General features: G+C 47.0%; 1 protein-coding gene across 1 annotated transcript; it reads left to right on the forward strand.

Annotated features, from left to right (window-relative positions):
• Positions 1–16,859: 16,859 nt before the first annotated feature.
• LOC113483192 lies at positions 16,860–23,324 on the forward strand. Its single transcript, XM_026854512.1, has 2 exons — positions 16,860–17,229; positions 22,146–23,324. The coding sequence occupies exon 2, from the start codon at positions 22,237–22,239 to the stop codon at positions 22,783–22,785; it is 549 nt and encodes a 182-aa protein (XP_026710313.1). The 5' UTR covers positions 16,860–17,229; positions 22,146–22,236; the 3' UTR covers positions 22,786–23,324.
• The last annotated feature ends 3,904 nt before the right edge of the window (positions 23,325–27,228 follow it).

Consider the following 27,228-nt stretch of genomic DNA (forward strand, 5'->3'; position numbering starts at 1 on the left):
GAATGGAGAACCATAGGCTCTTGTGAAACATCAAATAATCCATCGTCCTGAGTTTCCCATGGAAAACCCGTTAGGAAGAACTTTCTTTGTGGTGGTGGCTTAACATGCTGGAAGAGGACAAAATGTCCCAGCTCACACTGGAGAGGCAGCAGTACAGTTCGAGGTGTCTCTGTTGTCACAGCTGTAAGAACAGAAATATATTAGGAGTGCTAATTATATTAATTAAATTTGTGCTGCTGTTTATGTGAACGTTTCCAGAGAGGAATGCAGATTTTCTCACTGTTCTATTTCCAGACAGAAGCTGGAGGCCTGACAGGGGCCAAGCCTGTACAATGCAAGAACATATGCAGTGTGATTCCTGAAATATAATACGCAATGTATTTTAAAAATGCAGTCATTTAAAACAATATTCCTCTTCATCAGATTACTTCCCTAGAGATTTTGATGCATGAAACATGTTTGCTTTCTCTATCATCCCTGACTTGAGCCATGCAAACAGACACCTATGCTGGGAGCTGGTTTGTGCCTCAGTTTGCCTCCAGTTTCAAGAAAGAAAATACAATAATTAATTTTCTTCTGTCTTCTTTTTTTTCATGTCGTACATCCAGGCTTCAGGACCTTAGCCTGTGTCTTCACGTAGCTTAACACTATGGGACTGTTGGTTTTTCTGATTGTAACAAAGCAATGACAGTACTAAATATGTGCTCCTCTATGGTCTGAGAGGAATGTTGGACTGTGAAGAACCCCTCTGGTTTCAGGGATGAGCTGGCTTGTTCATTGAGCTTGCTATTTCTCCTCCTTCCAGTCCCTGCTGACCGACTCAAACCCCAAGTGCATTTCTTGGGGAGCATTGCTGTCGGTTTCCTGGTGCTTTGTTTTCTGTTCATAAAGCTCTCACTGCTGTTTTGTTCTCTTTTCCTCCTTTCCAGTCACCAGGGCCTCACAGCTAATAGCTAAAATAAGGCACCATCTCTGAAGGGGCAAGGTTCTTTATTCTGCAGTGTTCTTGCCATGGCTAGGAGAGGGCAGCTGTTGGCGGAGTAAGTGGGAGGAGTGGACTGTCTCTTAACACAAGTGCTCTATTTATGGGCTGTTAAGGACTCCCACAGTAACACAGAGTTCTGGATGTCTCCTTGTGGGGGCTGCAGAAAGCATTGTCTCTTCTTAAGGCTTATTACCAAAGCAAGCTATTGTGGGATGGAGACTATAGGAAGTGCGGGGCTACCTGTGCCAGATTGCGTCTTGTATTGATGCAATTGCCTTGGCTACATTAGCACTAAGCATGTACAGAGCGGCTTCAGCCTGCCCTGGCCTAGACCTTCTAGTTTTCTATCTAGAGTCACCTGACAGTAGCCAACTGTTCCTTCAGCAAGAGCATTTATCCCTCTCTGCTTAGGAGCCTACTTTCTTAAAAAATTTTATGAACACAACCTCCTTCCCAAACTGGCTGGGAGGCTCATAAACTATTACAGAACCACATCCTCTTCTGCTGTGAGCATGATGGTTAATGAAAAAGGTGGAACAAGTGGAGGGGCCAGTTCTAGTAAAACCCAAAATAAAATCGCACTTTAGTAAAATGTAATTTGTAAAATTAGTGAATGCTGGTGCAGGAAGGAAGATGTGTGTTCAGGTCAGCAATACTCGTGTTTACCTGTTGTCTTCAGTGCCTGAAGTGTCTTTGTCTCGCTAGATTAAGAAAGCCTGTCCAGCTGCATCCCAGCTTGTGCCTTAAGGAAAAAGAGTGAAAATCAAAGACTTTGGGACTGGAGAAGGCTCTGAGAAGACTTTTCTGCTGCTCCTAGGTAAGGTTGATACATTAATACGATCAGTACATGTATTTTTAGACAGTATTAGATGCAATAACTGTTATGCATCTTTATAAGCTGCAGTTTAAGATAGATCCATGCTCATTTGGCATATGGTTTACTACAGAGAGAGAAAATGAGGGCAAAGATTTTATCAAAGCGATATGAGTGAGGGAGAATGCTTGGGAAAAGGCAGTTTTGGTCCTCGGCCCTACTAAAGCCTTGTGGTGTGATCCAACACATGCTGCTTCATTGCAACATGCAAAATAGGGCCAGAAGTATTTCCTTTGTGGCACATCCGAGATGCCTGTCAGTGTCTTCTGTACGAGCTTGATCCTGTCCCGAAGAGCGGATGCAGTTACACTGACCACAGTGGTCATGCCCACCCTGGTGGTCTTGCAAGATCTGAATGGGGGAAGCAGATGCTAGCCTTGCTCATCAGAAGCAAGGGAAGATATTTTTGTTACCCTACATGTTATCCCTCACTGCTGCAGCCCCTTGCTTCGCCTCCTACAGCAGCACTGTTCTAGCAGTGTCTGAAAGACTATCAGTGCAGCCACACTCCCTATCTCTCTGCTCAATCTTCCCCATTTTGAATGACATTCAGCTTTCTGCTTGTTTTGCTGCTGTTCGGTGGTCCAAAGATTTGAGTCTTTCTATCTTTCAGCCTGATGCTTTTCAGAGAAAATGTAATCTAATGCTTGCAGCGGGCTTTCTCAAGCACAACGTGTTGTGCTTCCCAGTGCAAGCTGTCTCTGTTGGCTCTAAACCGCAATAACAACTATCTTTAATCATCTTTCTTCTTCAGCTTGTAATAGGCAGCTTAACTACAGAAGATGAACTTGAGAATTTTCCTAGCCCATGTCTGGTATGATCCCAGGCTGGTTTCTATTTCCTGCCCCTTTGTAATAATTAGTTGGTGGTGAAACCTGAGTGGAAGTTGTCTGGCCTCAGAGAGACGATGTTCACTTCCTCTGACGGATGAAAACAGGAGAGTGGGTGAAAGACGCTGGGTCACACTGCTCTCACAAGACTTACAGAGAGAAACAGTAGCTCATCCTCATCCTGAAATAATTGCTTGTGAAGTCAGAGCTCTCCAGGTGGGATGTGTCAGCTGCAATCCTGGGAAGAGTTCCTGCCTTCTGAATATGTGACCAAACAGTCCAGCACAGCAGGTGATGAATACCCATTTTCATCATCTTCTGCTTTCTAGTGCCAGATCTTCACCAAAAACATCAAAAAGTCTTCCTCATCCCAATGGCAGGTTTCACCAGGGAGCCTTGCTCTGCTCTTGCAGCCCCAGTGGCTCAGGATGGTGGTGACTACACATGAAGCAGAAGAAGGATACCTGTGCCAGGTTAAAGGAGTCTGTAGGTGGGGAAGAAAGGAGGAAATCCTGCTAGGACAGAACGGTGAGACCACTCAGGTCTGGCAGGGTGGGGTGGCATGCTGTTCTGGGGTAAATGGTGGTCTTGTGTAATGCTAGAACTGTCTTTCCCCATCCCCACACCTACAATCAAAAGGGGTGCTCTGGCCAGAGTTAATGGAAACTGCTGGCCACAAAATTGTCTTGTGTCCTTAAAAATCAAGGAGAAGGTGTAGACAAACAGCATTTCTTACACATCTGCAGGGTGCCAGGCTCTGGGGATTGCACCTTACAGTACCTGGGCTATGGGAATATTACAGGAGCCTGGTTTAGGTAAAGGGCTTGCAGATGGACTACACGTTGCTTACTCCCTTATTTTCTGTAGGTTCACCTGTGGGTGAGCTGAACAGTGTGTTGTTTGACAGAAATTGTTTCTGACATACTGGAATCAGTATTTGTCCTTGGCTGGATCTAGAAGACCTGTGTAAGTACCTCATGCAGTGGGACCAGAGACATTAACCCATTGGGGGGTCAGAGCCTGCAGTGCTTCCCTACAAAAAGCATCAAAAATCGCTAGAAATAGTGTTTTGAGAAGTGTCTAAGATACAGTTTACCTGGCAGTGGTGCTGCCTACCCAAGGGAATTTTACAGAAAGCAAAAGATGACAGGGGAAAGTGGGAGCTTGGCGTGATTTTTCAAACTGGCCTGAAGTCAATCTGTGCCCTTCATATGCAAATGAAACCCCCTCGGGCACCAGGTGTCTAAGTGTTTGCTGGGTATTCAGGGGTGCTTGGCAGGACAAATAAGGCTTTAGCAGGTGTCAGAAGACAATACCTTATTGTGGATTCCTTTTCCAAATTAACTGAGGACTGTTCTGGTCTAAGTCACGCCACTTTCCTCCCATCACAAAACATCTAAGCAGCCAAATAGTTTTTGTTATTTATGTTTGGGGATTGTAGCCGTCCTTGAGTGTCTAAAATAGTCTGGTTTAGAATCATGTTTTTATGTGAGCTAGATGCTTTCAGGCCTGGTAGCAGCTCAGGGATATCGGTGGGTTTTGCACTGACTGTTTCTTTTAGTAGATGCAGGAGGCTTTGGGGATTGGTGGCTCTGGCCAGCACACTGCCATGGGCCCCAGGCTCTCTGGGATCTTTGCAGCCATCTCAAGGCTCCAAGGTCTCTGCTGAAAAGCTGGGAGCTCAGCCCTGCTTAATTCATGTGTCAGCAGGCTGTGGGACCTGGTTGGTCTAGGAGGAAAGAAGGCATTCAATCTCTGCAAGAAAATCAGCTTAGATTCATGGAACCTGAGGCGGTTTTGGTGAAAACTTGTATGGTTTTCTTGGTGAAACAAGGGTTTGAAAGACTTCTGATCAGCTGTGCCTAGTTTTGCTACTCGCATCTCCACTCAAGGAACTGTGATGTCCAGTGCAGCACTGCAAACGCAGAGCAGAGAGGCAGCTTGCTGCCTCGAAAAAATGGGATTCTCTGATGTGGGTTAGTTTTTCTGGGTTCCTGAGAGGGTGCCCCATGTGATCTATGTCCCTGATTTGTTCCTTTGGTGTATCATCCTTAGTCTGTGTAATGTTCTGATTGAATTGTGATTTTTAATGCTGCCGTTGCAAGGAGCTCAAAATGTTACAGGACAGAAGCAGGACACAATCTATGTTTAGTTTTCTCAGTGAAATACCAGCTTTCCTGGCTGTATCCCCAGTCTTGATGTTGATATGTTTCTGTCTGCTCCAGGCTAAAAGCAGCACCTGCATAAAAGTCAGCTCTAGATGATACCTACTGGGCAGCGTGTTTAACAAATGATAGGTTGGGCAAATTAGAAGCAAATGGAAAAAGAATGATAAGTGGAAGAGGTGGTTGTTGGCACCTTCTCTATGAGATCAGTCTATTTAATTCTTGTCTGACTCTGTAAGAGGCTGCTATTTTTCTCCATCCTTTACATTGACTTCCTTCCCTTCCCTGCACCTTGCTGCAGAGTGATCTCAGCTGGATGCCTCGCGGGGCTGGATGCAGGGACGGTGTGGGCAGGTGCCTGTGTGACCGGTGCTCACTGCACAGGGAGGAGGAGGCGGCTTGGAGCATCACCTTTCCCACTCCTGATCTCCAGCGCAGTAAATCTGACCCTGGCTGTTCAGTGCTACAGATCCATATCTGTGGTGCTGCAGAAGCAACACTCTGAAAAGCTTCTATTGCTGGGTGCAACTGGCTAGGATCTGAAGAGATCTTAGTTACTTTTCGGGCATGTTTCCTTTAGAAGTGAGGCTTATGTGGTGCTGTTCATGTGTGTATCTTTGTGCATCTCCCCACTCTGCCTTTGTTTCTCTATCTGTTCATCTCTGCTCTGTGCTGCGTCCTGCTCTTTCCTTCCTCTGTCCTGCCTCCTGCTCTCTCAAGGACTAGGGGTACAGTTGAGAGGGCTAAAATCAAATGTCCATTTGGCTTCTGCTCTGGCAAATGAAACAGCCAGATCAAAACCTGAATCAATGGCCACACAGTCACTGCAGCATTGTGTGGGGCAATTTCCCCTGCCTTGGAGGGACCAACAGCCAATTTGGATGCTCTGATCCCTTACTGGCATAATGCTAAGTCCCGCAGAGATTCCTGACACCCTGAAAGATACTTCTCCCAGTTTTCCCCTCCTGCTGTTTTGGAGAGCAGGGAGAGCTTCCAGTCAGTCGCAGAGTAAATCTTCTAGAACCTGAGCCTCAGTACTGACAGCATAAAACTTTGCAGCAAACCCATAAATTCCTGTGGAATGTTTCCTATGAATCCTTCTGGATTACACTGCCGGTTTTATTAATGCTTTCTAACAAACATGCCACTTGTGATATAACTAGCCAGTCAAGCGCTATCTGGGGAAATCTTATTGCATTAATTTTTTAAAATTTTTGTTTCTCCTGCAGTCAAGTTTTATACTACTCTGTCCCCACATGGACACTCAAGAGTATTAGAGTCAACTTTATATTGTCTATAAAACTGGGTCGTCAACTCAGTCTCTCTGCTGCTATTTCTATTTCTCTGGTCATTCAGATGGCTGGAGACTTGGATCAAGGTCCAGAAGCAGGGGAGTTTATGGCTGAACAGATGAGCCAGGGAGGCTGAGATGCTCAAAATATAATTAACCATGTTTTGCTGAAGGGGTGAGCAAGGTGCAGAGAGGCTGTCATACCAAAGGTACCACGTGGGAGTCGGGACAGAGGTAGGAAGAAAATGGCACATTTCCTCCTTTCCTAAATTACAACATCCTTTTCTCAGTGCCTGTCTGGTGCAGGAATCCCCATCCTATCTCATGGGTGGTGTGGTAATCACCAGGAGCTGAGAAAAATCTCCAGGTCAGGAAAAAACAACTAAAACCCTGTTGTATGATAAACACAGGGAAGGCTTGAGTTTTCAAACTGTCTGTTATCCTCTGGGCTGCTCCAGGAGCTTCTCGCGTGTTTGCCTGTGGGGAACTGTGGACCTTGGGGGCATTGGTCCTTGGCCCCTGCTCCCTGTTGAGAGAGGGCTAAGGCTGTACAGGAGCAGCTACGGAGGAACCACTGTGGTAACATAGATGAGAAAAGCATCTTTCTGTGTACTGCACTTGTGCATGCCCAGACCTGGTGAAAGATCCCTGGAAGGAGCAAATGAGTAAACTGGACCCAAAATGCCAGAAAACAGCACTCTGGCTGAGCCAAGGGGTGAACTATTTCCTTAGGGGCGAGGATGTGGCGGTGCTACGGGGCTAAATAGTTACACCTGAAATAATACTTATAGATTTCCAGGCATTGATCCAGTGCAGCTTGCAGGTCTCAGGGAAATATGCTTGAATGGTTAAAAGGTATAAATTACTTGAAATTAATCATTGATTTAATCTGTCTCCAGGAGCTGGGATCACCGTGTTATTGAATCAGGAATAAGCTGCAGTTGCACACAGAACTGTATGAGAAACGCACATACTCAGTACTTCAGCTTCTTGCTCTTTCTGTGAAGCATATACCATTTCCCACTGAGATGAGTAGGTGTTGTACAGGCCCCAGCAGTGAGCAGAAAATCTCATAGGGAAGTACAAGTGCAGTTTCATTCCACCCAGCATCAAATTGCACCCATTTGAACACGCGGAGGAGCCAACAGAAGATTTCTTTCTGGGTGAGATGGGGATGGAGGAGTGTTTGCCTCCAATTTTATAAAATGGGGTTAAATGTGACAAACGCTCAGCTGAGCCTGTGATCCTTCTGTGCCTGGGGACAGAGTGAGCAGTGTGTGGCATAGATAAAGGATCAGCTTCCTCGTGGGTAAGCTGGTGGTAAAAGCCTGGAGACAGAGAAGATGTGGCTCCCTCAGTAAGGTGGAGCTTGTAAGGAGGATGGAGGCCCTGGAGAAGATGGACACCAGCCGATGAGCTCCTTCCCTGCCAAAGCAGTTCTGGCTTCTCTTGTATGCAGCCTGACAGCTGGGATAGCAGAGAGGGAAGGCTGGTGGCACTTACAAGAAGTACCCCCAATAATTTCATTGTAGGAAAGATGACAGCAAGGTGATGGCTCGAAAACTTGCTAAGGGAGCAGCAAGGAGTGATAAGGGGCATGCTTAATTATTTAGAGACCATCAAGATATAGCAAGTTATTGAGTCACTGCACTTAATGAGTTACCAGGGCTCCTTTCAGTGGTGTGAATGCTCCAGGCCCATCTTGAGTGCAAAGGAAAACACATTAGCTGAAAGCTCTCCCCGAGGTACTTAATGAGGTGCCCCTTGTTAGCTGAATCTCTAGAGCTGGCTGTGTGTATGCTCCCAGCCTGCTCCGGTCACACAGTAAAATTACTGCATGGTGTTGCTTACACAGTAATTGGAAGGGGAGTGTGAATAGTGAGTGGCTGTAGCTGAGCTGATGGCTGGTAAAGGGTTATTCCATGGGTTCATCACTTGTGAACACTTTTCCCAGATCTTGAGAAGAGCTGAGAAAACCAAATCCTCATGGAATCCAGCAACAGTCATTACAAAGTGGGTTTCTTCAGTGGAATTAAGCTCTGCACTGGCTGGGCAGGGACTGCATGGCCAGAGAGTGTCATTAGCAGTAGGTCAGAATTGCAAATTGAACCCTAAGCAGAAGCTCTGATCCCCATCCCTTTCTCTGAGGAGATGGGGAAAGTTCAGTCCTTTTCTGACCAGAAAGCTGGGGGAATGCCTTCATATCCCTTGGTAACTGCCTGTCCTTTTTTAGAGAAATTAATGATCAATTAAAGAGTACATGTGAAAAATGAGGGGGAACCTTGTGTTCGGAGGAGACCATTTCAGTCCTTTTAAACAGTTGCAGAAACACTCATCCAAGGTCTTTCCAGTTGTTTGGTTTATTTTTCTTTCTATTCCTTAATGATGCTTGCAGCATCTCAGGCTTTTCAGAAAACAGCTGATGAGTTCATCCCATATCTGAACACACTGCAGTATTTTTGGGGCAGTATCTTGCTTGCTGGGCATGAGAAAATGGTTGCAAATCAGCCCTGGCTTCATCAGGTCCTGCAGATCTTGCCCCAGCAGTTTTCTATAACACTAACCACCTCCCCTGGCCAAATCTTACTCTCCTGGCCTCTGTTTCTTACCCTCAGCCTGAGCTGCTGCTTTGTTTATTGCACAGTCTGATCTTCCGGACGCTAGATACACAGGCTATTTTTTTCCTATTTGCTTAAAATAGTGGTGAATAACTTCAGGCACTGCTTCTATTGCCTAAGGAATAGGCAAACAGTGACTCCTCACACAGGCAGGTTAAGTGTCCTTACTCTCTTTTTACAGATGATTTAGTGAAAAAAACAGTGAAATCTTTATCTTCTGCAGACCTTAGAGACTTGAGTGCTCAGCTGATGGTTGCTGGTCCCCTGGGCAGCAGGGTGGGATGCTCACAACATCTTTCCAGTTGTGCTGTGTCTCTGGGTGATGCACAAACCCTGGAAATCCTCTCCTCAGTTGCCTCCCAGACTGGAGGAGACAGGTCTGGGCCATGGTCTTGAGATGGATGGGCCTCACCTTGGCATAGTCTTCATGCCTCAGTTTCCCACTCAGCCAAATGTGTGTATCACCATTCCCTTGTCCTCTTTGAGACAGAAATCCCTTACATCCATTCATTTATATAGAACCTGGAACTTTTGGTCCCTGTTCTCTGTGGAAGGCATGAAATGTGAGTGAGTCTTACAAAAAGGACATTGAAAGGTGATGAGGGAAGAGGTGTCTGGCTTAAGTACTGAAAAAGTGCTCCTGTAAATCAACATCAGCTTCTAATGACAATATATGATTTCTTAGCTCTGCAAGTCTTGCTAAAGAGGATGTGAGATTTAATCAGAATTTCACATTATCCTGGTAGTGTTGATAGCTGAGAGCCCTGTGCTTAATTTTTACCTGATCTTAGTCTGATGGTTCGAAGAGTTAGCAGGGTCTTAACGATGGTTGAGGTTGTTTTTCCCTGTACCTGCACTGTCTGTATGTGGATTGGGGAAAGGGAAATAGTTCAATGTCAGTGACTTTGAATCTTCAATAGCATGAAAACCTTACAGAAAGGTGCCTCTCTGTAGCTCCTGTCCTGCCCCATCAGTTGTCCACGCAGCTGTAGTAGCTGAATAATGCTTTCTCTTATCTGCCAACACAGTTACAGGCTGGTGTTGCTTGTCTAGATTCTATTGCTCTGAACTCATCTACGTCAACAGTTGCTGACATGTCCCTGAAAGAGTGTGTGCTCAGAAGAGAGGTACATTTCCTAATTCACTGCTTTATGGATCACATCAGTCTGTGAATGACACAGTGAAGTAGGAGCCTCAGTTGTGTGACAGTTGCTTAAAAAAAAAGATTCTGTTATCTTGGGGGCAAACACTGGTGATTGCTCTTGGCAGGAGGTGAAACTTGTTTGACTTGGGGTCCTTCTCCTCTCTCTTCAACTACTGTAAATAAAACTCTGCAAAGGTTATATGACCACACTACTGCTTTCTGTTGAGGGTCTTGTTCTACAGCCTGCTGAATTAATCATGTATGAGCTGCCGTAGTTTTCATGGCATGTAATTATCATGGGATTCTTTTCCTCCTCTGCATCCTGCTCTTGAAGGAAAAAAGAGGTCTACACATGCAGCTGATCTCAAACCTGTGAGAAGCAGTCACTCCCCACAGAGCAGTGGGTAGTTATGGGGTCTGTGTGGGGTGTGTGCCTGTCTATGTCTGTTACAGACAAATGCAGCACTTCTGGTCTATGGTGTCCGAGAGCTGAATTCATCCTGACAGCAGGTTCTTTGAGGGAGAGGGGACCTTGTTTGATGTGTTTGGTGATGACACTGGGAGGGTGGTGTAGGAACTGAGAGGCAGAAAGATAAAGTGTTTTATGAGAGGGGCTTTGTGGCAGAGCTAATGAGTTGGAGTCAAGTGTTTTAAACAGATGCTTCCCCAGGCTCTGTGTAAAATAAAACTTGTGCAGGCACAATGATGCTAGTCAACGTTTGACGTGATGACCTTATTATCACTTCATTTAAGGGTGTGATTAATGATCTGTGCTTGCCATGTTATAATTCGATATCCCATATGGAGGCCACAGACATCTGCTCTCTACCAGAGGGTAAATATTCACAAGGCAACATCCTACAGACCTTGTTCACAGCTCACTGAAGTCACTGCAACAACTTTCATGAAGTTATGTGGCATCTGGCTAAACCACAGAAGGATCCAAACAGTCTGTTTTTTAGTGCACCCTGCAGTTGAGGAGATAGGGTACCCACTGAAAAGCTTTCCAAAAGCTTCACATAAGGACAAATAAGGACTCCTAATTCAGATCTTTAATTTTCACTTAAATTTTGCTTATTTTGCTGCTCTGAAAAGTTACGGACTCACCTTGTGAAGTGTTCTACCATTCTACTGCAGGTTGAGCCATGAGGGACCAAAGAGTTTTTACAAAAACTTGTAGGACATCACACCTGCGTTCAAGGTGTTAGATATTTTAAAGGTATGTGAACTACATCACCCTGACATTGCTTTTCAGCACTGTCTGTATTTCCAGGTCTTAATCATCCCTGTAGACTATATGTTGCCATGTAAAGCCTTAGCCCTTGGGTGAAGACTGTTGGGTGAGAAACAAGAACATCAGTGCCCTAAGCAGTGACAGACTGATCAAGGACATGTCTCCTCTTCAGACGGAAACACCATCTGTTGATAATGTTGAGTCTAACATTCCTCAAAGCTAGATTTTTCCAGGAATCCAAACTGGCTAATGTAATGTGATTTATGCTGGTGTTAATAATTATCTCTTGTGGTCTGGCATGCTGCAAGCTGACCATCAGGTAGATAAAACAGACACAAATTAAGCCTCTTCTTGCTGACTCACAAACCAACATCAGGTCCGTTCCAAAGGGGTTTTGGTTTTTATGTCCAGGGTCAGGCTGAATGGGAACACCATTGAAAATGGTGAAATTATCAAGATGTGGAAAGCTCTAATCCATCATTTTACCCGCAGTAACTAGCTCTGCCTGACTCCACTGGGAAATATCATAGATTTCAATGGTCTAAATCACCATGTGGGTGCTTTTCCCCATAAGGATGAGTGAAATGAACATATTTGTGCCTTAGGCACCTGAGAACATGCTTGCAGTCAGCCTCTGATATTGCCCATGGCTCAACTGGGCAGCAGTACCATGCTCAAGGGGATACTTGAGTGGCTGGATGGGCAGGAGGACACTGTGGGCAGGAAAACAGATCACTTGGTGGATTTGGTTCCTGAGGCTGAACTGATGTGGTAGGTTGCCTGATGTCAGAAGGTGGCGCAGATGGCTGTCCTCTTCTTTGTGCTTTGGGCTCAGCCACCAGAATTGCGTTCAGAGAAGACATGACATTTGGTTATTGTTTCAGATTCCATAATTTCTGGCTTTCTTCATGATCAAAAGCCCAGTTCACTGCTGGTTTGTGATGCCACCTAAATCCTATCCTCAGAAATGTCCTTAAATTCACCTAAGATATACTTGCAACAGAAGAGCATATTCTTGGAAGGGCAGTTCCTTGTTCATGTGATGTTTCATGTATGGGGCCTGACTGTTCCCACGCACAACATTGGTTCTTGTGGGGTTACCTCTGCTTTCTCTAGTGAAGGTATTGACCCTAGAAAGTACATACTTACCTTAAGGCTTATGAGTAGTCCCGCTGAAGTCAATAGGCCAATACCTAGAAAAAGCTCATATTTAAGTGCTCTGCTGGATCAGGACCTCACTATTATGACTCCTACCCCATCAAGGCTGTTAATTATCTGGGCAGCTCAAATGCAGATGTATTTGTGTATTCTTCCAGGAGAAGAAGGGGAAGACAAGAAAAAATATTGTAATGTGTAACATACAGAATATGAAGTATCATATATAATGCACACACCAATTTTGGTTTATGAGGACCCAACAGCCCTTTAACTAAAATCTCTACCAGCACTTCTTTTAAAAAAAAAAGATGTAACACTGAGGTCTCTGATGAACTGCATTTGAAATCATGAGGTAGAGTTGCTGATGGACACACGATGTATTTCATAGATATATCAACTATCCTCTGGTCTGATCTGGCTGGCAGAGAATTCCATGATGTGACAGAGGAGAATGAACTGAGTGTTTGCCTCCTGGGTGAATAAAGCCATGTAGTTTCATGACTGCTCTTCCAGTGGAGGTGCTAGCTAATTAGTTTGCCAGTAGGAACCTTTAAGAATTAAACACTGAAGACATAATCATCCTTGCAAGGTAATTAAAAATATTTACCCCTTGCTGATAATTGATCTGCCTATTTCCTCCTGTTTGAGAAAGCTTCATAAAAAATTACTGTACTGTTTGTGTAACATGACAGTCTCTTGAACAAGTGTTCCCTGTATGCTAACTTTGTTCAGCTCAGTATTTTCAGAGGTTGTCATGGGAAGGAAGAAACTCATTTGAACATCTGGAAGCTTGTGTGTGTGTGTGTGTGTGTGTGTGTGTGTGTGTGTGAAGGGGGAAAAAATGACCTCTAGATTATTTTAAAAAGCCAAACAAACCACTAAAGTACTATGGAAGTAGATCATCTGATCAGAGGGTAGAGACAAAGGTTTAATGATGCTGGAAGTTGGGCTGATGGTACCCACTGACTGCCTAGCTGAGATTCCTGTTCTGTCCAGGGCCCAAATCCCAAGCGGTGTGGCATGAAGACAACTCCTTGTATCTTCTTCAGTCTATCTCCCAGCAGTGTCCTGTTCTGATTTCAACTTACTCAAAACTGAATGGCAGTCTTGGCATAAGTGGATCATGCAGGAGACCATGGGACCAGATTAAAAAAAAAAAAATCTACTTTATCTATTATTCTGCCTCAACAGTTGTCAATAGCAGAGGCTTAGATTATGAGGACCCTGGCAAACCTAGAGCAAGCTTTCCCCCGCAGACCATTCCCAGTGATCAGAAATGAAGGGAAATTGTGAGCCAAAAGCTGCAGCTGGTCTGTTGTGTTTGGTCCAGTTGTGTCTGTGTTCTGGGTCTGAACACATTAATACTGTTGTTCGCTATGGCAGCATCCTGTGATTTTAATTACACACTGTACAAGGAGGTGTCTCCTTAGTGGGTTTAAATCTCCTGCACAGTAATCTCACAGCTGCTTCTAGGAATGACAAATATTAATTTCTTTTTTACCTCCTTGTTTCTGTACTTGATGTTACAGAGGGGTAAACATTGCTGCAGAAATTGGCCTTGCCCTCTTCTGAATTGCCGGAGACAGCACAGAGCACAGACCCATGAGACAGAGTCAGATCCTGCTCTGGTACAAACTTTCAGATAGACGTGGTGGCATTTAGGATTGGTTTGGAGCAACAGCAGATTCAGTCTGGCATTTCCTTCCCTGAAGAGGCAATTAAAATGTAACTATGCAGAGAGGTGCCAGTACTAGAGACCTCACAGAAATCTGCAGGGGGATGTTTCTGCAGTGACCTTTGTCTAATGATCTTAGTGGACCATAAACTTCCAAGCATTCACTGCCTCCCACATGCTCCATGCATGATGGGTATGGTTCAGTAGGCAGCATCACGGGCTGCTGGTTTTTGTTTGTCCTGTTGTGCTGAGAAATTGGGCTGTGGGCATGCTGCTGATCCTGTAAGCATGGATGCTGCTTATGCAGTTTCACTCCAGTTTTAGTCCCAACCAAAATCCTTTGAAACCTCTGTGAAAACATTGTATCATCCTTAACTTTCCCACCTTTTTTTTCAGTTATTCTTGCAGAGAGAAACCCCACAAAACCTGCATGATATCTAAGGGCTTCATATGTGGTAGTCACCATCCTGACCTGCTTCAGATCAGGTGGTGAGTGACGCAGAAGCCCAGTATTTGTGGGTGCAAGAGTGCTTGAGCTGGATTTCTTAGTAACATAAGCCAGACTCAGGAACTGACAATGGGAAAAGGCAGGCAGGCAGTTTTACCTCTCATTCAGAAATTTCTGACTTAAGGTAATTTCTGAATTCAGCAGAAGCTGGGAACAAACAGCTTTTCCCAGAGGAATGTCATTTCTAGTTAGCTGAGGGTTGGGATCTTGCCTTTAGAGAAGGCAGGGCTTCCTAGTTCCTGGCAAGTTTGAAATTAGGAGCCATCAGTCTGGCAAAACCCCCTTGGCAAATCATGAATGCTCATGAGCTATCAAAGCTCTGCAAGGCAATGAATCTGCTCTGATTTATACCAGTGGGAAATCTAGCTTTTAATTTTAGTTCTTGAATTAGCAGTTGTTTTAATCACATGAATGCAGTCTGCCAGGTTGTCAGGGCCACATATGCGAAACTCAGAATTATTGCTTCAGTGAAGCCCTAAATATGTAATGTTTCAGTAAAGACTTTTTATTGGGTTTATGGACCATTAAGCAGAAAGTGTGATGGAGAGTCATGCAACAGCCAACCTGAAGCAGGCGCAGCCTTCTTCATCACTGCCTTGTGCAATTAGGGAACAGCTCACAGGTCATTTGGTATTAATTGGCCCCCTCTGGAGCTTGAGCGCTTTATGAATGCTATTATACAACATGGTAGCAGGGGGCTCGAATCAATGGCCCTGGTGGTCTCTTTCCCTCTGACAGCCACTGTTTCTAAATAAACATGACTTATAGGGCTGTTTCCACCAAGGTCTATGGAGCCACACCAAGAATGAGTTCAGCCACTCTGCTTTCTACCCAGCAACAGTCAGTAAACGCTAAACAACCAATTTTTCCACATGTAGAACTATCTTTCTCAGATGTGCCACATGGAGATTTTCTCCAGAAAATATTCCTTTGTGCACTCTCCCATCACTTTTCTGGTAGGAATGAGTACACTGAGCCATTTTGAACCTCATGTTACAAGGCCAGGGAATCCCCAGCGGAGATGCTGCATCTCTGGAAAGGTCTGAAATGACATTTCCCAGTTATTTCTTTCTAGAAGCCCAGGAAGACAACATATATGATCAGCACTGCTTTTCTGATACCCTCCTGCCCTCTTGCTCAAGTCATGCAGTATGCTGTTAGCATTACCCAAGCTAGGGAGAAAACAGTGGTCTTCCTCAGCAGGGGCTGAACCCCTTTCTGCAAAGCTTGTTTTTACCTGAATTTCTAGGATGACCTGTAAGGTGAAATGCAATATGGTGCAGTAGAGGATGCTGCTGTATTAAGAATACTCAGGCTGGAGTAGTGCCTGAAGAATAGAGAGAAGTAAGTGTTCATTCCTCTCCAGCGATTTCTTTGACCTTTCTTTTTCACCATTTCTGTGTTACCTTTCTCCCCCTCTCTCTCTCGAGATCATGAAAGCAATCAAAAAAGAGGGGAGCATGATTCATGTTCAGTCAGCTCCAGCCCGATTTGTATAGGATTCTTCTGCAATAAGCTGGAGAAGAGCCTCTGTTCAGTTGTCACTGACAGCATCCAAGCTGGTTACAGCAGTGTGGGCACGGAGAGCAGATGAGGGCATGCGAGTGTCAGCACCGCTTTAGCTGCGGGAGAATTAGCTATACTCCATCCAGTGCATAACCTGCAGTTTGCCTTTTTTTCCCGTGGTCACCAACTCCCCAAGCAGACAGTGATCCGCTTCTTAACATGGGAGCTAAGATCTTGGCTATGCTTGCAACAGGGTGTAGCGTCAGGCATGTTTTTAGAGCAAGTGCCTTTAAGCGTACCTGAGATCTGATTGCCACTTTAAAACATTAGTTTTGCATCTGAGGACGGTTTTTGTGGATTTGCCAGCTCCCACACCCTGAACGTTTCCACCGCTGGAGTGTCCTGTCTCGGGACCCCTCACTGCCGACCCGCCCAGCGAGGACTCACTCCTGCATCCCTCCAGGATCCAAAGGCACCCGGACACCAGTTGTATTTTTTAAAAATATTATTTTATTCGTAACGTGCATCTCAAACCCTTTGCGTTTAAGAGATCCCTGCCTCTCTGCAGCAAGCGGAGAGCCTGCATCTCACCCCTTGGCATTTGGCGGTGCTTCCCCCCTCCTCTCCCCGGGCTTTGTTCTCCGGCCCGGGAGGGCTGGGGCTGCCCCTCGGCGGAGACGCGCTCCGGGGTTTTTCCTCTCCCCGGTGGAAAAAAGGGGCTGTTCTGCTCCGGGCACCTCTGTCAGCTGAAGGGGGCGGGAGCTGCAGCCTTGGTGTAGAAAAGGAAGAAGGAAAAGAAGGCGCGGGGAGAGGGTGAGATCCTGCCGGACAGCGGGGGAGGCGGCGGGGCCGAGCCGTGCCGGGGGGGAGGAGGAGGAGGCAGGAGAGGATGCGGCGGGGCAGCGATGCTGCGTGTGAACCCCCCTCTGCCTGAGGAGAAAGACATCACCCTCCGAGGGGAAGGAGGAAAGTGGGGAGAAGGCGGCCAAGCTGGCACAGAGCCCGCTCAGCTCTCCCGGCGACTGCCCGGGGCTCGCCTGGCACCCGAGTAAAGTTTTCCCGAGCTCGGTGAAGAAAAGGGGAGGAGGCATGTGAGATCCGTCTCCTAGCGCACACCTGGGCTGCTAGCCCCGGCCCTGCTGGGACTAGCCATGGCTTTGGCATCCCCGACGGAAGGGTGAAGGGGAGACCCGGAGCACCCGCTCTCTCCATCGCCTCCCCCGGCCCCTCGCCCAGCCCAGGTAAGTGTCCTCCCCTGCCAGGCACCGAGGCTCTCTGGCCCTGCCGGAGAGTTTCCCACACTTTGCCCAGGGAAAAAGTCTTAGGCTTCTCCTAATAGCTAAAGGGTGCGTGCGAGTGTGTTCGCGAGCCTGTCTGTGTGCGGGGGGTGGTTATAGCTGTCTGACTGCAGCTGATCAGTGTCGTTTTGCTGTGCCATCACACCCCTAGAAAGGAGACTCATCTGGGGTCTGTCGAATATTTTGGCTGTGCTGCTGCGGTGAGACAGAGTGGAAGGATGACGGCTTGATCCCCCTCACTACAATTAAGAGGGAAGCATGCTTAGCTGCGCATCTTGCTGGTGCTACTGGCATGGCTTTAAATGGTGCTCCTAAAATGCTGGCTGAATATGTCAGTATGCCCTGCGAGCTCTAGGAACTATCAGAGCTATGAATGGAAGTTCTCTTTGTCCCCCCGAGAATATGGGGAGGGATGGATATTCCCCTAGAAGGAATCACTATAGGCTCTGGGTTTCCATCACTCTAGCTTGGATATGCAGCGCTTTTTTTTTTCTGTAGAAGTGCTTGGCAGTAATGCATTTCAAGCTGAAATGTTGTTTAGAGAGGAAACCTAGACTGTAACCAATAAAAGAACCTGTTTCACACAGAGAGCCCAAAGAGAACTTTTTCCACTCCAAATAGAAAGGAAGTTGGTAATTTTGAACAGGATAATTTCCTGGAAAGTTAGTAATTTTTGAACCCGTTAATTTGGCTAAAGTGAAAGGTAAAAGCTGCCAGATACCCTCAGGCAGGTCAGCGGTGGGAGCTGACCCACATCAGTGAGTTCTTGTGACTGCAAAGGGGATGGAGAGGGACGCTTCCTCCCACAGCATCAGCCTGTGCTTTAGGAAATGGCAGGAGAACAAAGATGCGTCTGTTGTACATGACAATCAGAATGAAGATGGGACTTTGTGGTGTTGTAGGGTCTTTTCAGGTAGAAGGTAGCATAAGGCATTCTCTGGATTTGGTTTGGGTTTTGCTTTATCCTCCACTGCCCTGCTGGCTTTCTCATCCCCTTTTCATCTGGTTTTCCAACAGGAATTCCCTGTGTATGCTCTTTCATGTTTTTTATGGAGATCAAGACAAGAGTAAACAGGGGTTTACTTTCTAAATATTCCCAGTCCAAACATGCTGTCTTCTGCTTACTGCTGGTTAGCCTGTGGTGCGTGTGCATGTCATGTCCTAGCCCTGTGACGGTGCTGTCTTCCAAGGCCCTCTGCCACCAAGCTGATGGGAGAGGTCCCCATTCCAGGCAGGGTTCCTCTTAGATTCTTCCGTTGCTCCATTGCTTTCTGCTGGGAAACAGTTTGTTAACCCCATGTAGGTGCTGCAAGCAAAGAGGATGGGAAAGAAGCTTTGTCTTGGACATAGCGTGGCTAGAACTCTCATGGTGCAGCTCTAGAAAGGGTGTCACAAGTCCCAGAACTGTTCACACAGTTTAAATGAGATCTGAATCCTGGCTCTGCTTTTGACCGCTCCAGCTAGCTCTGTCCCACGGTTCTGGGTGTATCTCTGTTTAGATAAAGTGCATGAGGCAGATTTGGCTCTCTGTGCTTTTCTTTGGTGTTATCTCAGCAGGTCTGGTGACTTGCTCCCTCAGTCACCCTTAGGTGCTTTTATTCCCCACCTAAGGGTGTGCAGCACAAACCCTTGGACTCATGTTGTTACAGCTTCACTCTTCGGGCAGTGTCATGGCCCTTGTGTTAGACCTGGCCCTTTGAACAAGGAGGTGCAGGACCCTGGGTTTTGTTACACTGCCTGCTCTAGTCTCTGACCTTTTGTGCAGGCTGATACTAATATGTACCCAGACACTCAACCCAATGGGCCTCTAGGACAGTGACTCTTGGCAAGCTACTCATCGCCGCTTTAGCCTCAGTGGTTTATTTATAAACTTCCTTTCTTCCCTCTTCACTTGCTAGGAGGCAGGTAGCAGCTGTTGCCTGACCAGTCCCTTGGCACAGGCTGGGAGTTGTCTGTCTGCCTGTCCTAGGGCGGCCCAAGGAGCAGCTAGTGCCTCCTTCAGTCAAGCGGCAGGGTTAGATGTCTCCATCCTTATGTGTCACATCCCTATTTCAGTACTGTAGATCTCGTCCCCTCTCCTTCTGGGAAGCAGCCATGAATGCCTGGGAAACTGATGGTGACTGCATGCACCCGGAGCCCAGCTGGATCATTCTCTCATGTCATTGATCCCTCCAGAGTGGATTTGTGGTTCTCTTTTACCTGTTGGGGTGAGCTGTCCTTGGATGGGCTGCCCCAATTTATCATTATCAGTGGTGCCTGAATAAGCACTTTTGTCCCCCTCCTCTCCTGTTACAGCCTGGGGAGGTTCAGTGAGGATTTTGCCCAAGCTAAACCCCCTACACTCACAGAGCTGTTATGATGAACAAAAATTGCCAAGCAGAGAAAATGAGCTACCAGGAACTGTGCTGGATGATAACACTGCAGCCTTGAAAGCAGCCAGAAACCAGCATGGTCCCTTTGGAGTGACTACAGGTGATGGCTGACAGATGTGATGGGCAACAGGTTGAAGCTCCTTTTGAAAATCTCAGTGGGAGCATGGCCTCTGGTCCCTGCCTTGCCTAGGAGCAGAGGCAGTTGCCTTCTTTGTGCATCCTGCTAGAGCCCAGCAGCTGTGATAATTGCCCAGCTCTCCCAGGAGGAGGAATACTTGCCGGGTGGAAGCAGGTGAGTGCTGAGGGGTTGGGAGGGAGAAACCTGGTGGAGTGAATCTGTGATATGATTTAACCATGAGGAGCCACACAGTTCCCTGCTGAGTGCTTTGCAGTGGGAACATGTAGGGCAAACTGAGGGGAAGAGCTGTGCTGGGGTGTCTGCAGCCTCTGTGTGCCAAAGGTTCAGACTGGCATCTGTAAGAGCTGAGCTGAGAACAGGGTGTGTGTGTAGGTGTGTCTTTAACAAGAATCTGTCCTGCTGCTGGTCCAGGGCAGGTGAAGGAGGCAGAATCAGGGGTCCAGCTCACGTCGGTGTGCCAGGGTTCCCAGGCAGAACAAAAGGACACTGCTGGAGAAACATGCGTACGTGTTAACCTGGCTAATGGAGAAAATGCCCTTTCTCTCACACGCTGTTCTCCTGAAAAATCTTTGCCTGCAGAGAGACTCCTCCCCAGTCAGGCATCCCCAGATGAGGAAGGATTTAATTCTTCCATGTGCCTGTCCCTGTCAGCTCCAGCTGATGTCTCACTGAATAGGAACTTCACTGAAAGTTCACTGCCGAACTTCATTCAGGTCTAAACAAAAGCCCAAGCCAAGGAAATGAGATAAGATGCCAGATAGGGCAGCAGAGCGCTTTGCCTCAGCTGAAGGTGTGGGAAAATTTTATAACCTAGGAAACATGTTGAAAGTGCCTGGCTGATCCCACTGGTGTGTTTCAGGGTGATGGGTGATGGTTTGGGGTTTTTTTAATTTAGGAGCTGCAGAGTGTTAATAGCACAACAGTGATTCTTGGCTCTTGAGGTAGAAACCTGTGCAGTATCAGTTTTTCACTGCCAACCTTTTTGAAAGTGATTTGACAGCAGAGGAGGAAAAAAGTTAGGGAGCCAGGCCAGGGGTGTAGGAGAGAGCAGACCGCTATTGTTTGCAATCAGGCTGGGAAGAGAAATGCTCTCCAGCCTGTAAAATCAAAGGCATCACTAGCAAACTGCTGGCAATTTGGCTTCTGGCAATTTGGCTTCTCAGCCAAAGTACAGCAAACACAAAACCAACTCTTATCACATCCAATAATCTCCTCCAAGGAGAAACTGCTGTTGTCAATCAGGGCTATGTGTTCCTGCCTTGGGTTCTAGGCAGACCCCCACACAGGCTCTTTTCCCGCTTCACTGTCTCAGTTTCCATGTGCCTCCACCCAGGAGCTGATGTTGCTTGTGCATGAACCTTGTACAAGTTTAGTTTTACAGTTGCTGAGACAAATATTCTTCCCTGCCCTCCTCTACAGGATCTCCTGTAATCACACTGATCGTCGTGTGATGCATGGTAGAAAGCATGATCCAGCAGGCAGAACACCCACATTTGCTTCATTTTATCATAGAGTTCTGTGAGTGATGGCAAGTCATTCAGTATCTGGGGACAGAGTTTGTCTCACTGAGCATCTAACTGTTAAACTGCTCAAGTCATCTCCAAGATTCCCTCTGTAGTCAGCTCAGCCCCCTATTGTGGACATCTTTTTGGGATGTTCTGGATCATTTTCTGGGACCTTTTATTTTCCACGGGCTAGAAAGGCAACCTGAATGACTAGTTTTGATTACTGGACAATTGAGACGTGAATCAGAGTCCCGCTCTGTTAATGAGAATATATTGCACCACACTACAGTGAGGGATGTTCAGAGCAGTACTGGGGTCTGTTGTCATTTTGGGCAGCTGTTGTGTGGGTGATGACAAACACTGTGAGACCAGCTACTACCCAATGGGCAGCAGGACGTGTTGCCTGTCCTGAAAAAGCTGTATTTTAAGGGAAGGGTAGATGGTGTAGAGGGAGCATCAAGAGATGTATGCAGCAGGTCTCAAAACCATGTGAGAAACATCTGAGTTCATGATGTGGGTCTGTCTGTCCAGCCATGCTGCTGCAATGCTGCACTGTGACTCGGACTCGAGGCAGAGCCAGGCATAGGCTTTGGGCCATCTCATGCTCACATTCACCTGGGTGACATCCATCTGGATGGGAAGGGGCATGGAGGACGCTGGGCTCAGTGCTCCAGCACAAGGCTGACTGCATGTGACCACCATGGACAGGGAGACCCAGACTTGAGAGCAGGCTTGGATTTGAAAGTTGTTGGTGCCTGCAAAGCTGGAGAAGATGCTGGTCACCATGAAAGGTGCCTCTGGTTCATTGCTCTAACAGCTGCATGCTTTTCTGTTCTTCTCCAGGGATTTCAAGGCAGCATGAGACCAGACATAGCCTTTTCGACAGAGTGTACACCCCGTGAGGACTGAGGTGACCTCCGAGACTCATCTCAACATGTTCAGTGAAAAGAGCAGTGCCTCTTTGCCCCAAAAACCCATCCAGAAAAAGACACGACCTCAGGGCCTTCCCTCCCCTGCTCTCTGCTGCGCTTGTGGACTTTGCATCATGCTAGCAGGGATCAACATCACTTTAGTGGGAGCGTTTGCCTTTGGGACCTTTCTCCCCGTGAACAACCCTCCCATCATCATTGGACCCATCTTGCTGGTGGTGGCCTTCACATTCTTCGGTGCCTGCTGCATCTGCAGCCGGAGGCCTCCAGCTCATGGGGCCAGGAAATCCAAACCAGGTTCCAACATTGGGCTCATCAAACCTGGCAACACAGCCTTTGAAATTGAAACTAGCGAGCACACGGTGCAGGATACCACTGCTGTTCAGCTGAGCCCCACAAATTCCCCCATCTCCTCGAAAAAGTCCACACCGGTTCACGAGAATGCGAAGACTTGCAAGCTCTTCACCATGGAAGGGAACGGGCCGGTGGTCAAGTACACCACAGGAGGAGAGGCGATACAGCTCAACTTGCCCAGGGACCTGGCCACATCCTAAAGCCAGGCAGAGCTTTTGTTAGCAGCCAGCCAGACACTGCAATGGCTGGGCTGGAAATCTGTCATGTCAGAGGTGTGGGGAAGGTGCTTGTGAAGAACCAGCAGAGACGGGTCTCTCTGAATCAATTTAAGAGAGGTGGATGCAACAGCAGAAAAATTCCAGATTTTTGCTGAAAGGAACATGTCCCATTACATGTCTTTAAAAAGAAAATTGATAATGATGTTGCTGTGAAAGGATGACTCTTCAGTTTCTGGGAATACACCAGCTTTTGGGGGGAGCAGATAGGAAGAGGGGAATGGATTTATCTAGCATAACATGGAAATGTGATGGCTGGAAGGAGGGGGTACACGGGGCTGACAAATGACAGGTCTTTCTTCTCAGAAGTGAAGCAATTCTTGAAGCAGGAATGCAGTAAATTACAGCTTGCTGCCACTCAGTCACAAGAAGATTTCAGCAGTTTTAGTGCCAAGCTTTTTGGCAGTAGGGACGAAGCTATGTGTTTGCTACTGAAAAAGCAGTGTGAAACAATCTCCCCTCTGTTGAAATCCCTCACCCCATCTTGCCTTCATTTGGGTGACTTTACCACCCATTCTAAGAGACAACAAATCACAAGGATCAGAATTAGCACTGGTATTTTCCTCTTGTTTTAATCGGGTTGGGCCGCAGCTGTGTTGCTCAGTGCAGTTTGTATCTTGGAAGGTCAGCCAGGATGACTCCTTGAGGACAAGCCCTTGGAGTAACCAGAGACTGGCAGGAGCCTGCAAATGAAATCTTTGGGCAATGATTAAGTACTGCAATCTTACGGGTTTCAGTATAGCTGTGCTGGAAGATGGTGACTGTATCTCCTTCCCTGAAGTGGCTGCAAGATCCATTACGCAGCGTGGGCAATCAGGAGTGGATCTCCTTGTTGCAGATAACTGGCTACTCAGTGTGCTCATGGGCTTGCGAAGCAATGGCATGAGTTTGCAGAATAGAATTTATGAAGAGCTGTTCAATGCAAAGACACCACCTCTGCCTCCGAAAGACCCTGATGGGATGGATTATTGCTGCAAAGGCTTTGTGTTCTTCCCTGGGCAACCCTGGCTGGGAAGACGATGCTGTGCTAATGTGCCTTTGCACTGACTCGTGTAGGGGCTGTTCACATGTTTTATGAGAAATGGGACCAGTGTGGGGAAGGATGGCTGTGCTAGGCAGGACCAGTACGTGGGGAGGCAGTGGCAGGAGAGTGGATTTTGAATAGGAATGGCTGTATAGGTTCTCTGTTTATAGAAATCCTATATTTGAAATGGGGCTCTTGGGACTTTGAGTGACTAGGAAGTCATAGGGACACAAGAGTCACCATACCAGAACATTCCATGGCCTGGCTAGCCCAGCGTCCCATTTCTGACAAGGCCAAGAGCAAGGTCTGGAGAAGACCATAAAGACAAGGCAAAACCAGGATGTTTCTTGCCCAAAATGCTCTCCCAGCCTCCAATGCACTATTGCTTAGGAGCTTCCTGAGCTGGGAATGGTGCCGGTGTTTTGTACCCCGGAATGGATTTCTTCTTCATGAAATAATCCATTTGCACCTCGGATGTCTGTTGCCTCTCTCATTTGTGATCCTGCAGCAGGGAGTTGGACAGTTTAATGAGAGGCCATAAAGTTGTCTATCCTTGGTTTACTTCCACCCTGCACCCTACTAATTCCCTTTGATGCCCCAACTTTCCTGGATTAGAAGGGCCAGCAAACAGTCCATGCTCCCACCACCACTCAGGTTTTCTGAGGCCTTTGTCATGTTTCCTTCAGTCATCTCTTTCATATGGTACTTCACATCTCTTGTAGCCCAGCATCAGTGGTTTACTAGGCTGAGGACCACACAGACCTGAGGTGTTAGCCAGCATAAATGGATGTATGGAGAAGCAGGAGGGCTGAAGGGGGAATGCTGAAGGAGAGAGAGAGGTTGTGACATGGCCAAGGCTCCTCTGGGCCATCAATAGACCTTTGCATGGCCAGGCTGTGAGAGCCATATGGCTGGTGTGCTTGGTTAAGTGGTGGCATGTGGGGTTGTGGGGGAGCTGGAGAGAAGAGCCACAATGCTGTACAGTCCACGCATGAGGTGTCCTGGTGCTTCTGGGGAGCTGCCGTGCAGCTGATGTTCCCTTCATGAGTTTGGGTGGGATGAGGTTGAATTTCATGCCTTGATGAGAGGTAACCAAACACTCTGTCCTAGTGGGGGTCCTCCCGGAGTGCTCCAACAGTTTGCTGCCTTGAACAGCAGCTTCTACATCAAGGAATTACTTCTGTGATTTTAGCAGGGCTGGTCTAGTGGCTAGGAGGGGCAGAAGGAGGGTTAGGAGAAGGATGTTTGTGTGGGCCTGGAAAGATGTGGGTTCAAGTCTTTGGTACAGCCTCTAAATCCTGGGAAAATAATTTAATTGTTCTACTGCTCAACTCCCTGCCTGTGCGAGAAGGAAAATACCTGCTCCCAACTCCACTTAAAGCTGCTTTAAAGATGAAAACATTGCCAAGCAGCATGGTTAGTATTAGCACACCTGAGTTTGGAGGTTGCTTGAAGGTGGGTGAGTCTCTATGGTCTGATCTCTGCATGATCTCCTTTAGAGCTCATTTTCATGGGTGAGCTCTGCCTCCAGCACCAGCTGCCCTTTGGCACGCAGGAACTGCTGTACAGCACAAAAGGCTCCTGTGATTTTTGCCTGTTGGTGATTGCTGTAGCAATTAAACCGAATAGCTTGCTGATGTAGGTTTGGTTCCCAGCTTGCTGGCTCACCAGCCTTTTGGAATAGCACACAACTGGCTGGAAGTCCTTTAGAGGCATTGCCCACATGAATATGGTTACTGCAGCACTTTGAGCATCTGGAGCCAAAAAAACATTAAAATCAAGTGGTAACCATACAACTCCTTCCTCTACTTGCTGAAGGCTTGAAAACCTAGTCTGGAGTGAGCATACTGAAATCACCCTTTATAACAGTTGCAGCATGAAATGCTACCAGTGATGAATAATCCAACGGCAGATCCCATACAAATTGAAGGCAAAGACCCCTTGGACAGGAATGGGGACAGAAGCAGGACTTTGAGGGCCAGCTAGGAGTTTACTGTGATTCACACTTGTGTTATGGCATCACAGCCAGTACCATACAGGAAACACAGCCCTGGGACCTGGCTCATGGCACTGCACACGCAGGTCACCGTAAAGCATGTTGCTCTGGGAGTTGACGCCCTTGGGACCCAAGAGACATCAACCAGCAGAGATGACACCTGAGCAAGCAGAAGTGTAGGACCAGTGAGAAGCTGGTCCCATAGTGTGGTGGGTCTGTATGCCAAGCTGTGACCCCAACCACCTGCCTGCACAGTAAGGTGGGCATGGGAACATCTGCTGCCTTCTGAAGCATGAATGTCCTGCTTTTTGCCTTTTTCTGTCTTTCAGGATTTCCATGTCTGTCTGTCTGCCTCCGTGATCAGCTGTGACTAATGTTGTTGTGAATCTTGTGCTTCCTTGTGTAGTGGGAGACAGGGAGAGTTTCTTGTGCTCTAAATCAGCGTTTCTGGTGTGAGTCTTTTTTAAAATTACTATTTACGTGTGTGCAATGTGGAATTTGGAAAAGACAGACCCATTAAAATAGTTGCACTCAGTAAGTGTTTTGCCCACCTGCTCTTTACCAACCACCTTCTCTCTTACCCCAGGACTGTGCCCCGAGGCTGTCTGTATTCATTTTACCTTGCTCCTCACTCTCCTGACTGATTTTCTAGCCACTGCAACTAGCTGCAAGGAAAAAGCATCCATGAGACATCATGTTGGCTCTTGAATGTCACTGCTCCTTGAAGCCCTGGTTGCCTAAACACTACCCCCACCACAGAATAGCCCAATTTAGCCTTTTTTTTTCTGCACATGGGTGTTAACCCCCAGATATGTACCTGAACAGGCCAGATATGAATTATGAGCCTCCAGATTTTTATGGACATGGGAGGAGCAGGTTTGTGGGCTGGCATGGATGAAAACTGTGGGCTGTTCTGAATTCAGCCTCTCTGGTGATGGAGGACTGGACTGGATTATTTTAGCTGATCCTCCTCAGTCCTGGGTATAGATGATGTTTAATTTATGGTGAGGGGAAGGGGTGGAAGCTGTATCTGTGTGTGTTTGTGTGTTGAGGATTGGTGCCATCACCTTTCTGTGCTCCTTCTGGGCTTAGCCCAACACCATCTCTTGGAGATGAGTCAAGAAGGGATAGCACAGTGAGAATAAAGCGGATTTGAGCGCCTTGCAAATTCACCTCGTCAAAGGGCTTCTCTCCCATGTGCAGCCAAGTGATTTGAGACGAGAGGAAATCTCTCCATTCCAGGCAGGCTGGCTGGTTAAAGACCTGGGAAATGAGCTGGCTAAGAAGGCTCCACTGACAATGCGTGTAAAATGAGAACCTGCTCCCTTCAGAAAGGATTTTTTTTGGC

This window comes from Athene cunicularia (assembly GCF_003259725.1).
Source record: "Athene cunicularia isolate RWA chromosome 8 unlocalized genomic scaffold, athCun1 chr8_part1, whole genome shotgun sequence".
Taxonomy (NCBI): Eukaryota; Metazoa; Chordata; class Aves; order Strigiformes; family Strigidae; genus Athene; species Athene cunicularia.

Excerpts from the sequence above, each read along its gene's own strand:
- LOC113483192 (XM_026854512.1), top strand. The coding sequence starts at position 22,237 with ATGTTCAGTGAAAAGAGCAGTGCCTCTTTGCCCCAAAAACCCATCCAG.